Source organism: Monodon monoceros, unplaced genomic scaffold (genome assembly GCF_005190385.1).
Source record: "Monodon monoceros isolate NGI ecotype Baffin Bay Population unplaced genomic scaffold, NGI_Narwhal_1 Super_Scaffold_8, whole genome shotgun sequence".
NCBI lineage: Eukaryota > Metazoa > Chordata > Mammalia > Artiodactyla > Monodontidae > Monodon > Monodon monoceros.
The window spans coordinates 61,206,011-61,222,301 of NW_021703785.1; the positions used below are offsets into that span (position 1 = coordinate 61,206,011).

At 43.7% G+C, this 16,291-nt stretch overlaps 1 protein-coding gene across 2 annotated transcripts in view; it reads left to right on the plus strand.

Annotated features, from left to right (window-relative positions):
* The window catches only part of LHFPL6 (LHFPL tetraspan subfamily member 6), a 256,613-nt gene that overhangs the window by 191,964 nt on the left and 48,358 nt on the right, over positions 1–16,291 (plus strand). For both annotated transcript variants that reach the window (XM_029209910.1, XM_029209908.1), the window contains exon 3: positions 10,423–10,521. In XM_029209910.1, coding sequence (XP_029065743.1) covers positions 10,423–10,521 — 99 coding nt within the window. The remainder of the gene's footprint in view (positions 1–10,422; positions 10,522–16,291) is intronic.

The following is a 16,291-nucleotide window of genomic DNA, read 5'->3' on the forward strand; positions in this document are numbered from 1 at the left end:
AAAGCCTGCACTATTCCCACTGGACCCTCAAAGTGTGGCGGAGACAGCAGCCTGGGTCTTGCCAGGAGCTGGTTCAAAATGCAGGAGACCCAGCCCTGCCCTCACACTGCAGAACCAGAATCTGCACTTTAACAAGCCCCCCAGCTGTTCTGTGTACAGGTCAAGTCTGAGAAGCACGGTCCGAAACCACACTCCTCTGGAAATGTGGGACTGTGTCTTTCTTTTCCTCTGGTGTAACACGGGACACCTTAGGGTCAGTGAAACTTAGAGTTTCTTTTGTTTCAGAGCTGGAACTGCAGCACTCAGCCTTGCCAGCTCCCTTCCCAGCAGCCTCAGAGTGGAGGCAGTGAACCAAAGCATGGAAGCAGGAGTCCGGGGCCCTGAGTTTACAACGCCTCTGATGATCCCCCTGGGGACCCTCACATCTCCGCTTTCGTCTGTGACTCCATCCTAACCAAGTGGGGACATCAGTTCTGGCTCTGTCTGCCTCACAGAAAGGTCACAGTGCCTTTAAAGGTAAAAAGAAAAAACCAAAAACCACAACAGATGAAAGTATTATTCTCCTTAGAGTCGTGTGCGGATCCTTTGCCCAAGCGTGAGGGTCATGTTACTGAGGTTTGCACGGCTGATAGGACTGCCGGAGCAAGTGTTCCTGACTCGGTTCCACGAACATCCTTGCTGGAACCCTCTCTGCGTTCTAAGAAGAGGACCTTCTCTGAGAGAAGTACAAGCACACATTGGCTTGAACCAGATCCACCACCCTCCCCTACATCAGCTCAAAGTCCAAAGCTTAGCGGTAGAGACCATTCATTGAACTCTTACTGTGAGTACTGTGCCCATCTCTTTACATACACTATCTCATTTGATCCTTGCAATAACCCTGAGAAGGAGGTCCCTCCCACCCCCATTTTACAGGTAAGAAAAGTGGAGACCTAAAGAGGTGAAACAGTGGAAATGAGGTGCTCTTAATTACTAGGGTTAGAGGGATGTTGCTTTCGAGCAGATGTAATTTACCAGAAAACTGGCACATAGGAATTACAAAATCTCCCCCACGTTGCCCTGTTTTAAGCAACTTTAATTTTTCTACCAATGATTGCTTAGGACCCTAGAGAGAGCAGAGAGGACAAGTCACTCCTGGCTGAAATCGGCTTGTGATTTTTCACCCTGAGCTAAGGAGCAGGTGTTCTGGCGCCTGATGTCTTTTGCGTCTTCTGCTACATGAACTGGAAAAGGGGAAGACATGAGAATCAAGGAGCCATTTTGGAAAATATTTTAAGAGAACCTGAAGTATATTCTCTTCTGCAGGATGTTTTTAGCAAAGAAATAGTTGTATTGTGATTTGTAAAAGTATTTTTGATAGTTCAGAAGTGGTCATGTTTCTTTATTATGTTTTAGCCTTACGATGAGATATGCTTTCCTTGGCTAAACTTCTCACGAGGGAGAACCCATTTCTCATCTTGATGCCTCAACGTGCTCTTTGTGGACAGAGCTCGTTGTGTGCTGAAACTCACATATGGGTTCTCCCTCACCAGCACCCAGGGAAGGCGGGATCTGTAGGGTTCGCAGGAGCCTGTCCCTTGTCTTCGGTAGCGGGCAGCAGCAGAAATGCTCCCTGTCGCTAAAGCAGAGTCAGTCGTAGAGAACTGGTGACTTGAAATCTCTCCTGATCGTTTACCCCATCCCTACTTCTCCATTTATACGCAGGCTTCAATACACATGTGAACACGGGAGGTGAGGTCAGAGCCGGGACCACAAACACTTTGGGGTCTGGGCGTCATTAGAAGGTAGTGGTGAGGAGAATTAGCTCAGACTGGCCTTAAGTGCCTGGATCTACCGTTTCGTAGCTGCATGAGTAAGAACCTGCTTCTCGAAGCTTTAATTTCCTCCTCTGCTAAATAAAGGCAATTATCTATTAGATAGCTATTGTATAATTATTTTGAAGCTTTTGTAAATACTGAATAAATAGTATCACTACTGGGCTTCCCTGGTGGTGCAGTGGTTGGGAGTCCACCTGCCGATGCAGGGGACACGGGTTCATGCCCCAGTCCGGGAAGATCCCACATGCCACGGAGCGGCTGGGCCCGTGAGCCATGGCCGCTGGGCCTGCGCGTCCAGAGCCTGTGCTCCGCAACGGGAGAGGCCACAACAATGAGAGGCCTGCGTACCACAAAAAAAAAAAAGAAAAAAATAGTATCACTACAATTTAATATTGTCTGTTATCTATTAGATAACTATTATATAATTATTTTGAAGCTTTTGTAAATACTGAATAAATAGTATCACTGCTGTTTAGTATTTAACCAATATCATGAACCAGTGAGTTGGATGCAAATAAGCATACAGTAGAGTTTCTGGCCTTTCAGGAAACGTGATACTTAAATAACTACAGTGCAAGGTGGTAAACCCCAAATAAATGGTACAGAGCGCATCCCAGTAGGAGCTCACAGGAGGGAGTGAAACCTGTAGCTCACTGCTGGGGTGGCCAGGGCAAGCTGCCTGCCGAGGCTTCTAGACCTTAACAGCTAGTATGTTCGTGGAGTCTGAGTGTAGGTAAGTAAGGAATGAAAGTGTCTCAGTTAGAGAGGAGCGATTCAACTTTCAGAGATGAGGTCGTTTGAGACATATTCAGAGAACCAGTGGTCCCCGGTCAGATATGCCTTGGGGAACTGGCCAGGGTGCCTGAGGCATTTAATGGGACCGCCATGACCTGGCTTTAGCCAGCTGGATGTAGGCCCAGGATGGGCATATCTTTCAGTTATTCAAGAGTCAAGAAATCTGGACTTGCCGGTGAAAAATCTGACGTAGGAAAACACCATGTTCTTCAAATCCAACACGTGTGGCCTGAACTCAAGTTGTGGGCAGAGAGTGTGTGAGCTTGGAGTGGACTTATGTCCAAGCATTGGGATCATGATAGGTGGAAAAGAGCCGTGGGCTGGGCCCTGGGGGCCCTGGGGTTGATTTGGGCTCTGTGTCCTTGGACAGGCCTCCTGCATCCTCAGTGCCTGAGTTTTCAGAAAGCGCTGTGAAAGGAGGCACGGCTTCCAAGAGCCTAAGCAAGCCTCCTTCTTCTAGAATACTTCAGTAGTTTCCTTCTTGTTGTGCATTCAAAGTCCGAAGAGTTGTAATACTGGCCCTTGCCCTTGTGCCCTCCCCACTACTGGCTTTATTTTGCTGTTCCATTTTGTAAAAGGACGGTTATCGAGGGCTGAAAATGGATGAATATCATGTACATAAATTAACATGTGGTGACTTGGAGATACGCCAGCCTCTTCCAAAGAAAAGTCCAGATAACGGGCTACAAGACCGAGCAGCTTTCATGAGAAAAGTAAAGAAAACAATTTCCCTCGGCGCCTGCCGCAGAAAGGAAGATAAAGGAACTGGAGGATGGATAAAAGTATCCAAAAAACATAAAAGATGAATTGATGGGAAAGGCTTGTGTGACCACTCCAGGGGCAATAGGTGGGGAAAGTCAGGCTATTTAAAAAAATAATAAACCGTGGAAACGATTGGAGCGATAGTCATGGAAAAAAAGTGAGGTCACATAAAATCTTTCAAGAGTGGCCTGGAAAAAAAATAAGACTTTATGAGTTTAACACGAGGACTCTATTCTTACCACCTGTGGGGAGCAATTGGCATTGGCTAACTGGAGTTCGGTTTTGCCTTCTTGGCAGGAGCTGAATTGTTATGTTAATATTCCGTTGGCTGAGTGTGAAGTACTGACTGAATAGAAAATGGTTTGCAGAAGGGAAAATTCCCAGCCTCGGGTTCTTACTTTGACCACGGAGCTCTTTACAAACTTCAGACTTAACACTCAAATTCAAAACAATAATTAGTATCGTGGCAGATATCTCCAGCGTGGTGCGAAAATGAATAGAGTTTCCACGAGGACCCTCTCTCTCCCCAAGGCAGTTTACGGGCAGGCAGAGTGTGTCCTAAGATTTAGGCCCAGGAGCCCATATGGGGCTAAAGGCAGACCGCTTTGATAATACAGCATCACAGCGCAGCTCCCAGCATCCACCTTTCTGCATTTATCCGGACTCTTTCTTCTCCATGAACACTGGCTTCTCCTTCGAGGTCATTCTACTGACCTGGCTCTTCAGACATTTTAGTTATCTTGAACAGGGTGAGGCCAAAACCCTAGAGGACTCAGGTTAAAGTGGATAAATCCCCAAGACCTCCTACACAGTGACCTTTCCAATAGTCTATGATGTCCTATAACTGATTCCAGCGAGGTGCCCTGTGAAAACTAAAGACTGAACTAATTTACTCTAATTTATGATTGACTCATGACCCTTTAAAAGTTGCATAGTCTTTAGGATCGCAAGAATAGACTTCTTCTTAATTGCAAATGAGCCTGCCAATGAGTTCACATCTCCTCCAACCACCCACCTCTGTTACCACCTTCCTCAGGTTGTTTCCTCCGATTCACAGCATCTTGCCTCACTTCCATTCCTATATGCACAGATTTTCACAGAGTGTGACTTTTTTTCATGATGTCTGTAATGGCAGTGAAATGGGAATTTGGTTAAAATACCACATAATTAAGCCCCATGAGGTAACCACAGGGTTTATAAATGTAACAGAGAAAATCCACGTAGATAATATAAAAGTTTGTGAGCCAGAGATTTTAATTGAACCGTTTACTCCCCAGGAACAAATTAGTCAGCTAGAGCCATAAAAACTCATTAATTCCTGAAGATTTCATTTGGGCAACCACTTCACATTCCTGAATATTTTCTGAGCCTCGTTTCAGCACACAGTATCATATCTAAGTGGTATCTAATTCAGGGATTTTCAAACTATGTTTCTATCAAACATTGATTTCCACAACATGGTCTAAGACTTAACACTGCTAAAACTGAACAATGGCAGATTTCTTCCATTAAAATGATGTTCTCATTTTTATGGTTTTTTTTTTTTGGAGTATAATTGCTTTACAATGTTGTGTTAGTTTCTGCTGTACAAAGAAGTGAATCAGCTATGTGTACACATATATCCCCTCCCTCTTGGACCTCCCTCTCCCCACCACCTCCACCCCCATCCCACCCACCTAGCTCACCACAGAGCACCCGGCTGAGCTCCCTGGGCTATACAGTAGGTTACCGCTAGCTGTCTGTTTTACACATGGTGGTGCATATATGCCAATCCTAATTTTCTCTAACTTTACAATATTAGTAACTCAGTATAGACGATACAATTCTAGTTGATGCCAATATAAAGGCAGTTAGTTAACGTTTGATGTATCCTCTTTTGAAATCCACACTCTAGAAGTTAATTAGCATAAGTTCCCTAACCAGAGGTCACACCACAGAGGCAGTTAACGCAAAGCCTTTTAATATCACTATACTTACCCCAAGGTTTAGTAATTGGCATAAATTGTATTTGAGATCATTTTTAATTGAGAAAATGGATGTTTAAGTAATGGACAGATAGAAAGATTCGTTATCAGCCCCTCTGCCCTTGGACAAGTAGGGCACGTACCAGCCAGGAATTGGCCAATAAAAGAAACCACTCTAGGTATTTCAAGCAGCAGGGAATGTAACCCAGGGATTTAAAGTTTCACAGACCTACTAGGAGGTCTGGGGAAGTGGAGGTCAGAGAAGCTGCTTTGAAGAATTCAGGAGCTCAGGAAGTGCAGAGATCAAAAGTGAGGGCAGGACTTCCCTGGTGGGGCAGTGGTTAGGAATCCACCTGACATTGCAGGGGACATGGGTTTGAGCTCTGGTCCGAGAAGATCCCACATGCCCGGAGCCTGTGCACCACAACTACTGACCCTGCACTCTAGAACCCGTGAGCCACAACTACTGAGCCCGCGTGCCAGAACTACTGAAGCCCGCGTTCCTAGATCCTGTGTTGTGCAACAAGAGAAGCCACCACAACAAAACGTAGCCCGCACTCACCGCAACTAGAGAAAGCCCGTGCGCAGCAACGAAGACCCAACACAACCAAAAATAAATAAAATAATTTTTTTAAAAAAAATCAAAAATTATCCAAAAAAAAAAAAGGAGAGGACAGCTGATGATCTGCCCTCAGAGAGTTGAGGCCGAGAGGGATGCCAGGAAACCACACCCCAAATATCATGTCTACTGTCTGCAGAAGAGCATGTCATCTGGCTGCAGCTGCCAATGGGGAATATGGTTTATTCCTCCCTTTTACCTGTTCATTGACAGACTATGAGCCAGAACTTCTGCTCGCAGGAGAGATTTTGAAATGTAGTTTCCTGGCTTCTAGCCACCCATCACCCCCACCCACAAAGGGAGAATCTAAAAGAGTAAGGATGATTTTGATTGGTAACAGGCAGTGTCAGGCATAGGTGTAAGAATCTGGCCAGCCCAGTGTCGGGGGGGGGGGGGGGAGGGGAGAAATTTTCCATTACCCTTCTAGGTTCTTCTGGCTGGCCTAAGAATTAAATTGACTTGACATGAGATAGATTAAGAGGAGGAAAATCAAACAAACGTTTAATAACATGTGTACATGGGGAGAGACTCAGGAAAAACTGAGTGATTGATTCCCTGAAATGGCAAAACCGTCACTGACTTGAAATACCATCTTCAGCTAAGACAAAGAGAATGTTGGGGGTTAGTCCTTTGGGGCTTCAGAGGGGAGGAAGGCAATTTACATGGAGATGGAGAAGCAAGTGTTTGGTAAATAAATGTTTACTGGGCTGGGCAGAGACAGTGGGACATAGAGTGAACTCTGATCTTTAATCCCTGTGTAGAGTTTCCTCCACCACACTTGCCCGTATTCTTTGCAAATATCTCTGGTGATAGCTCTATTCCTGGAACAGGCCCTCTGTCTACATTCTTTTAGGCAGTTAAGGGGAAGGTCAAACTTTCTTCCTGAATCTTTTGGGCCTTGATTGCTTTTAGTTAGAAATAATCCACATTCCAAAGGGACATTTTAGAGTGGCAGGTTTTTTCCCATCCTTTTGAAGTGGTGTCTTAGGTCTAGAGCAGCCCTCTCCAACAGCACTTTCTGTGATTATGAAAATGGTCTGTATTTGCACTGTCTAGCGCCCTGTGGTTACTAGGCATTTGAAATGTGGCTAGTGCAATTGAAGAACTGAATTTTATTTAATTTTAATTAACTTAATTTTCTTTTTTTTTTGCTGCACCGCATGGCTTACAGCATCTTAGTTCCCCAACCAGGGATCAAACCCAGGCCCTGGCAGTGAAAGCACCAGTCTTAACCACTTGGAGCGGCAGGGAAATCCCTAACTTAAATTTAAACTTAAATAGCTACGTGTAGCTCGTGGCTACTGCGTGGGGCAGGGCAGGTCTAGAATTCGACTCCTGCACCCTCTCCCATTCCATCAACTGGAAGATACTGTCTCATCTGACCTGAAGTGTCCCTGATCCTGCTGTCTGAATAATTGTTGTATTTATTGTGTTCTGAAGGTATTTGTTAGAGTGACGTCTGATGGAGTTGGGGGAGGGTTTCACTGAGTTTAAGGTATTGGTCATCTGATCGCTTTTTGTGCCAGCCTGCTAGTAAACAGTTGTTTCGTAGTTGGCTGAATTCGGCCCGAGACTTGCTTTCACCTTAATGTATAATAGTAGCGAGGTAGTGGGGAGGCCAGATATTTACCTACAGAACCTAATCACTGCAACAATCACTTAGCCTGAGGAGTTTGCAACATGCACTTTTCTCCCAGAAATGTTGCCCACATCTTCAGAATCTGCAGTATCTTTACTGTTAGCAAACATTAGCAGATGACAAAACAACGGCTACATAAATACGAATACTAAAATCCAGATGAGCTAGTTGCCCTCCACTGAATACTTTTTTAATGTGAACATATGCTCGTGGTATTTTTCTTTTTTTAATTCTTACACCTAACACAGATTTCCTATGTATGAAATTATTTCTAATTTATATGGTTGACTCCATATTTCGTACTGTTACAAAGACAGCCCAATATTCTATTACACAGAAGAACCCTGACTACCAAGCGTTGTACCACTTAGAGAATCACAGGCCTGTTTGCTCCATAATAGGCACTTAAAAGTTCCTCTCTGTTTAGTCTCGCAAAATGCTGGGATCCTTATACTGGACGAAAGTGGCTTCTTGGGCGGGGAGGGGAATGCATTGGGAGATTGGGATTGACATATATACACTAATATGTATAAAATAGATAACTAATAAGAACCTGCTGTATTAAATAAATAAATAAAATTTAAAAAGAAATTCATATAGACACAACAACTGGCATTGGATAACTGTAAATAAAAGCAATTCTTTTCAGAAGTTAAGAATAAATTCTGATAAAAACAAAACAGAAAACAAAACCAAAAAAAGCAGCTTCTTTCATGAACACATGACACATTTTTCTGCCATACTGTAAGAACATTAGCAATTGAGACTTTATCATTTGTTTGCCTATCAGATAAAGGGAATACTGATGCTTTAAATTCTACTGTTTTTCATTTTACTTACCCTTGAACAGTTTATACCTAACGGCCTTTCTGCGTGTGTCATCATTTAAAAATTGCTCACCAGATCTCAAAAAGTGGTGTTACTTATTAATTTAAGAACTGAGTAGCATGGAAATGATGCCACATTATTTATTCAACATTCATGGAATTCAGTTTACACAAACTCTGGCATCCTCATTAATTCTCTCTTTACCTGATGGTGGATAACGCTAGTTTGGAATTGTCTTCAGAATGCTATAACTTTTATCCTAAGGCAAAAAGCCTAAGGAAACTGGTCACTGGGATATTTGCTTAGTCAGCAAACCTCGTATCATTGCTTTTCGAATTATTCTTCAGCCTCAACACAATTCATATTTACACAGTTGCATACAGGTATCCTGGAATTTGTGATTTGCAGCTGCAGTGATTCTTTGCAGGCAATTCCCTCGGATCACAGCCCTTCTGCATTAGATGCTCGTTTTACTGGGGTCTAAGGGATGGATCAGAGGGAGGGGCAACAGGGTGGAAAACGTGTCAGTTTCTGGGGGATGTCTCTCCACACAGCTGGCATAGAGGTTGGGGGAGTGGGGTGGAAAGCAGCTCCTCCTTAGATGCCTGTGAGGAAACAGACAATTTGTACAGGTTACAACTACTCAAGTCATCCACCAGGGGCAAGGGAGAAGCAAAAGGGGGACAGGATAGACTCAATCCAGAAATACTGAAGATCTCCCTTAGATGCCTTTGGGGACACTGTTGTTCGGCCTATACATTACCACATTAACAGGTTTTCTAATTTAGGGGCCTCCGTTATTTAGCACCTTTTAACCCACAATCCTGCATACAGTCAGACTGTGTATGCATTGGTCCCACTGACTCAGCATACTTGTGGATTTATGGGTGATGTTAATACTCGCTGACTGATGTGACAAGATGATACTTTCAGATGAGCCCTCAGATTTGATTGGTCAGTGCTTCAGTCTCATTCAGCTTCTCATAAAACCATATTATTGATAGGTTTTGATGTAAAACTAAAGACTCACCAATCGAAAGCTGTCCGCTCAGGGTGAGCTGCCATGATACCTTGACTTAAAGTAAAACTGTCACTTGCTTTAGTTCACTCATCAAACCTTTTGGTCTTCACTGCAAGAAGAATTGAAGTCACAGTAAGCGTCTGTGTTCTTGAGTATTTCCAAGATGTGTGGACACTTGGTGATTCTCAACTTCTCAAGGGAGCATGGTAACCGTAGCATGGTCCACGAGTTCAGTCAATGTGCTCAAGTGGTTCATGAAAATCTTTATGCTCTCTCTGCCCCTGGTAAAATTTGATGATGTGGGCTTCCCTGGTGGTGCAGTGGTTGAGAGTCCGCCTGCCGATGCAGGGGACGCGGGTTCGTGCCCTGGTCCGGGAAGATCCCACATGCCGCGGAGCGGCTGGGCCTGTGAGCCATGGCCGCTGAGCCTGCGCGTCCGGAGCCTGTGCTCCGCAACGGGAGAGGCCACAACAGTGAGAGGCCCGCATACCGGGGGAAAAAAAAAAATTTGATGATGCTGAAACATTCTATTTTGATTCTTAAATTGGAAAAAGCAATCTAATGAATGATGGTGCATAACCAATGAGGCCCTTTTGCTGGCTCTCGAATTACTTGTTTACATGGATTGAGGGTGGAATGGGTTGGCTTTTTACAAGAGTGATTAAAAGGGCTTCTGGATTGTACTCCCTAAACAGGATTTGCAAGGCTTTTAATGCTTTAAAAGGGGAAGTTGGAACCAAACTGAGGTGTCTGTCAAGGTTGTTCTTCTCACCTCCCACCCCCTTTTAAGCAGACTTGGAATTGTTCTTGGAATTAAACTGAACTTAGGTCACTAAAGGGAGCTTGGCTGGTGCTTTCCCAAAAGCAGACCCCATGTTCCGTTGTCACATTGCCTATACTGATTTCTTCTCCCTTGTACCTTTATCTAGGGCTGCAGAGGGGCATTGCTAAAGTCCCGTTGTCTTTTCTCTTTGCAGGCCTGTTGATCGGTGCTGGCTGTGCCCTGTACCCCCTGGGCTGGGACAGTGAGGAGGTCCGGCAGACTTGTGGCTACATTTCTGGCCAGTTTGACCTGGGTAAGTTCTCTTCATGCACAGTACTCCTTTTAGAAGAGAACCTTCTCTGATCTTTCATAGAAGGAGAAGGTGGAAAAGGGATGGAGAAGAAAAACCCATCCCAGGATTGGAGCCAGCAGTCACGTGTGACAATACACATACATTCATTTATTCAACTGTTTAGTGAAGAGCTATGTATAATCTACTGTTGGCCTGTACTGTGGGAAGTACTGTAGATACAAAGAAAAGAAATGGTCCTTGCTATGAGGTGTTAATATTCATTCATTCATTCATTCATTCAAAAATCATATATTTGAGTCATTTCATGCACTAAAAGTAACTCTCTCTGTGGAATTCACTGTCTATTGGAGAAGATGAATCAAATACTATGATCAAGGAGATGAGTGTCAGTGCTAAGGAATCTGAAGCAGTTTCACTCCAGGGTAATACACAGCTTTGTGAAAGAGATGGGGATGGAGCTGGGTCTTAAAGTGACCCTGTGGATCATCTGGCAGGCAAGGATTTCAGTTCAGCAAAGCACAGGGGAGGGATGAAGAAAGCTCGTCAGGGGACCATAGAGACCCAGGAAACAGGGTCTGTGATCAAGTAGGCCACAGCTCACACCTTGATGAAGGGCTCATGATTTTTTCTGCGTCCTAATCAGAAAATTTGAGCTATTTCTCACTTGTGCAGAGAATGTATTCTACTTACTTGGCAGCCTATAAAAATGTTTTGCATAGTACGACATGGTTTGCACCATTATAATTTGTAATGGTTAGCTAATATTTCCGTTGGTTGAGAAACCTACATTTACTTAACCACTTGCTTATTTCTTTCTAGTTGGGTATTTTGCCTACTCTGTTGGTGTTACGTAAACATATCGTAAGGAGTAGTTTAATGAATATAAGTCTTCTCTTGACTGAATCATTTTCTTAGGATGTTTTGCTAGAATTGGTGTTAACTAGACCGAAGATTATGAGCCCATAAAACACTTATTGCCAAATGATAGCCAACATATTTTTCCCTAATATATGGATAGACAGATTAAGTTTTTGACAATGAGCACATAGTGAGTTACTAACTTGAACATCTGTCTGCTTTTCACATTAAATATTTCTCTCTAAGTAGAAAAATTTTGAGGGAACTGGTCTAACGGCAGTATTACTATATCCCAATTCATTTAAAAAATTTTTGTTAGAACTTATCAAAAAAAAAAAAAAAGGCCCTTCTCTGGCAGTCCAGCGATTAAGACTCCGTGCTCCCACTGCAGGGGGCGTGGGTTCATCCCTGGTCGGGGAACTAATATCCTGCATGCTGCATGATGCAGCAAAAAATAAATAAATAAAAGAACTTATAAGAAAAAAATTCTGTTGGATACTGAGAAAAATGGGCAGATGTGATATCATATAAAAAGTCTGTGAATTTGAAAATGAAGCAATTTTTGTTTGACTCAATGGCTGACAAACACCTGCTTCCCTCAAAATACTATTGGCTCTTTGGGTAGAGGAGATGGTGCCTGAAATACCACCCAATTTCCATGGATAAAAAATAAGAGATTTCCCTCTGCCCATTCTTCCCTCATTGAAGGCGAAGCTGTCCTAAGGCTGGTTTAGTTTGTGATTGTTGTAAATGCAGAGAAGGGGAAAATACTGGCATAAAGTTAACCGCTAGCCTATCCTTTTTTTTATTGGAAAGCAAACCGTGTCCAGGGGAGATACTGCAATACAGTGTTTGGCATTTTTCTTTCTCTGGTATTTGAGGGATTCTCTGCTGTTTCACACAGGCCTCAACTTGGTTAGAATCCTGTTCTTGCAGGTGTCTTGCTGTTGAGTTTTGCCATATTAATTAGCAGGTTATAATGAAACTCAGATCCTGTTTTCGCTACTGCACCCCAGGATTTTACAGCTTCTCATCATTGAGGATTAAAAGTTTGAATGTCAAAATTAACGTTAAAAACAAAACACTTGCCTCTTTCTTTGCTAGTGATGATAATTTTCTTATGTTATAAACTCACTAAAGCCGTTTTAGCAACCTTAAAATTACAGCGTTGTTTTAATTTTGGCCTTTTCAGTTTTAAATTTCTCTTAGATTGGATGATGAGAAAAAAAAATCAAAACTGGCATTATCTACAGATAAAATGAGTTCTGGGTCCCCTGAAGAAGTATTTTGGCTTTATCGAGTTCCATTTCTCCAGGTTACTATTAATTTTTCAGACTCTGTGATCTTTTCTCCCTAAAGAAGACCTAAAGGGAAACCGTGGCACAGAGATGTCACCACACCTTTCCCACCGAACTTGCTGTGTTTTCTGTCTTTACTAAAGTATTACTGTTCTCTGGAACACTGATGAGAGCTGAACTTCAGGGAGTGAGTGAACTCAGAGATTACGGAGCAAACTTGAAGAGCCTAGGGCTGGGTTGGGAGCCGCCCTGTGCGTGGGAGGGTGAGCGTTCTCTGCAAGGATGACTCTGTAGCCCGGTGTTAGTGGCGTACGTGCTGCTAGCCGTGGCCGTACCGTCTCTGCCAGTTCTGAGAATCTGAGCTTGTTTCTGCGCCTCTCCTCTCTGCGTGTGAATGAATCTTTCCTCCCGAGGGTTGGGCAGTGTTAATGTTATTAAGGTTCACGGCCTCCTTATAGTGGAATGTGGGTCAACTTCTTGGCGTGCCGTTACTGAGCTGTGATTGCTGTCTTTAGAGCAGGGGTCCCCAGCCTGTGAGGAACCGGGCCGCACAGCAGGAGGTGGGCGGCGGGCCAGTGACTGAAGCTTCATCTGCCGCTCTCCAATGCTCCCTGTTGCTCACATTACCGTCTGAACCATTCCCCGGCCCCCATCCGAGGAAAAATTTTCAGGAAACCAGCCCCTGGTGCCAAAAAGGTTGGGGACCGCTGCTTTAGAGCATATCCCAAAAGAAATCATTTTTGCTTTTGTTCCCACTTTGGCAGATTATGTAAGGAGTGCATTCATTCAATTATTCAGCAAAGGAATATTTATAGGGTGCTTTCGATGTGCCAGGCCTTGTGCAAGGTGCTGGGGACATGGCATCAGGAACGAATTTAAAAAGACACTATTGTGGAGGAGCTGGGCCCGTGAGCCACAACTACTGAGCCTGCTTGTCTGGAGCCTGTGCTCTGCAACAAGAGAGGCCGCCATAGTGAGAGGCCCGTGCACCGCGATGAAGAGTGGCCCCCGCTCGCCACAACTAGAGAAAGCCTTCGCACAGAAACAAAGACCCAACACAGCCAAAAATAAATAAATAAATTAAAAGACACTGTTTATTCCCCTCATGTAACTTAAAAACTAACAGGAAAGGCACATATACTTAAATATATAAATATATGTGTGTGTGTGTATGTGTGTGTATATACACACACACACATATATATATGGAGAGTGTGTTATAAAGGGTCAGGAACTGTAATGGGCACCGTGGTTGTCTTGCCAATACTATTCCACTCTAGTTGGTCAGTCTAAGCCAAAGTTTGGCAAATGTTTCTATAAAGAGCCAGAGTCAGATCATGAATATTTTCAGCTGTGCAAGCCATATGGCCAAGTACATGGTAAGACAGTTCCTATATGAATGGGTGTGGCTGTGTCCCAATAAAACTTTATTTACACAAACGGGTAGTGGAGCTGTAGCTTGAGACCCCTGACCTCAAGCAAAGCCGTCCCCCTGATGTGCCAGAAATGTCTTCATTCCATTTGTGCTCATTTATCTATTCCTTCAGCCGGTCAGGATATAGGACAGTCCAAGACTTTGCACCGAGCAGCCCCATCCAGTTATCCTAGGATCCTTTGTAAATACTACCATTTTCTTGTTGTGTCATGTTGTGACATAAGGTGTGAAAAGCACCATTCATTAAGCTTGGTCATCGCACCTCTTAGCACTAGCATGGAAAGCTTAAGCTCATTTGGGCGAGTGAGAATGGAGATGTTTCCAGAGGCTTCTGAGAAAGATGGAATCACATGCCTAAGGAAGAGGCATCAGAAGCCATGGTCTCCCTCTCTCTGGCAGCCACCCCTGACAAAGTGGAATAGCAGGAAGGAGCAGGCCGCAGGGCAGGGGCGGGCAGAGAAACCAGCCTGTGGGCAGGCATCCCTAGAATTTCCAGCCTTGCTGACACACAGTAATTCATTTCCTTACAGGGTAAAGATTGAGGCAGGCCTTCTCTTACTTGCAGCCCAAAGCAGCCCGATTGGTATTTCATTTAGTTGCTATTTTACCATTCGGGGGGCCCTGACCTCACCTGGGTGCTTCTTAAGGAGGTATTATTTTTAGCTGAGCCCTCAAGGCTGTAGAGGATTTCGGTAGGTAAAGAGTGAACGTGGGCGTGTTTTAGGGTGACAGGGAGGTAGGTTGCAGGCAGGTTAGGGAGAAGAGCCGGGAAGGAGCCTGATTACGCACCAGAGCGGGTAGGAATCCTTGAGGGGCCAGAAAGGGCCTCCCAGGGAAAGAGCATTTAAACTGAGTCCAAAAATATGAGCACTGTTTAGGCAAGGAAGGGACCACGTAAAAAGCTTACATTTGTGGTTGTAACATAACATGGCGGGAGCCTAATAGAATCTACTTTTTTAAATGCCTGCTTTCCTTAGAAAGGCACTTGGGGGAGAATTTGTTTTACATTCATCAAAACCAGTTTTATCAGGCTATTGATTATTTCTCAAGCATTTTCATATCTTATCAAGTCCCGAGCCTTGAAGAATTTTGCAAAAATAACCACTTTCACAAATCAAAGACTGTTACTCTGCTTACCTTTAGATCACACTTATTTATGAGGAAGCCAGGAGCAGGTTTGAATACACACATTTTCAAAACAGGGAAACAAGAATTTAAAGCATGCTGCGTAATGAATTTCTAAATTCCCCCACTGAAATGGTATATAGCTTGCCTTGACAGTCGTTCTCAGCCTTGAGCATTGGAATCAGAGGTAGGCTGGTTGAGAGGATAGATTTTTAGTTTCTATGCCTCGGATATTATGCTTCTGTCATTTGTGTTTCAAACAAGGATCCCCGGTGATTCAGGTATAAGTGGTCAGCGACCATACTTTTTTTAAAAAGCCTTAATTTATATAGAAAAATTAATTTTTTGTATCTTGCTGGAATTTAGTTTAACAAACATTCATTCATTTTGTTTTATATAAATTAGGAGGCTTTAACTTTAGGTTATGAAAATCTGATGCCAACTGGCTTAAACAAAGAAGACATTTAAGATCCCTTATTACAGGCCAGAGCCTGTAGGTGAATTTTAGACTTGACTGAGCCAGGGGCTCAGAGATGTTGTCCATCTCAAAGTCCTTCATCCTGAGGCTAGTTCTCCCCTTGGTCGGAAGAGGACTGCATTTGGCACTTGTGGCGCTAAGCATCCTTGTTCATGTCAAATAGGCGAGGGCGAGCTTCTCCCCCCGTAATGGAATAAAAGTCTCTCTCCTCGGTCTAGTTGGACCAATTTGTCACGTGCCCATCTTGAATGAATTGCTGTCAGGCAATACCATGTACGGACTGGCTTCTTGTGGCCCAGCATGGATGTGTTCAGAGTTTTACAGAACCAGAGTTACTGAGAAGTAGTGACATTTGTAAGTGGAAGATGAGGCTGAGAGGAGAAAAGGCATCTCAGTCTCTATTTTTTTGTCAGACTTTGGTGCTCTGTGCTCCTTCTGTCATGAAGTCCATGGTTGTGGACAAAGGGCCAGTAATGGTTTATGCTGTGCAAGTGGTAACCATAATGGTTCTCTTTATTAATTTTTAAGAGAACAAAACAGTACCAGTGATAAGAATAATACATAGTGTAGCATAGC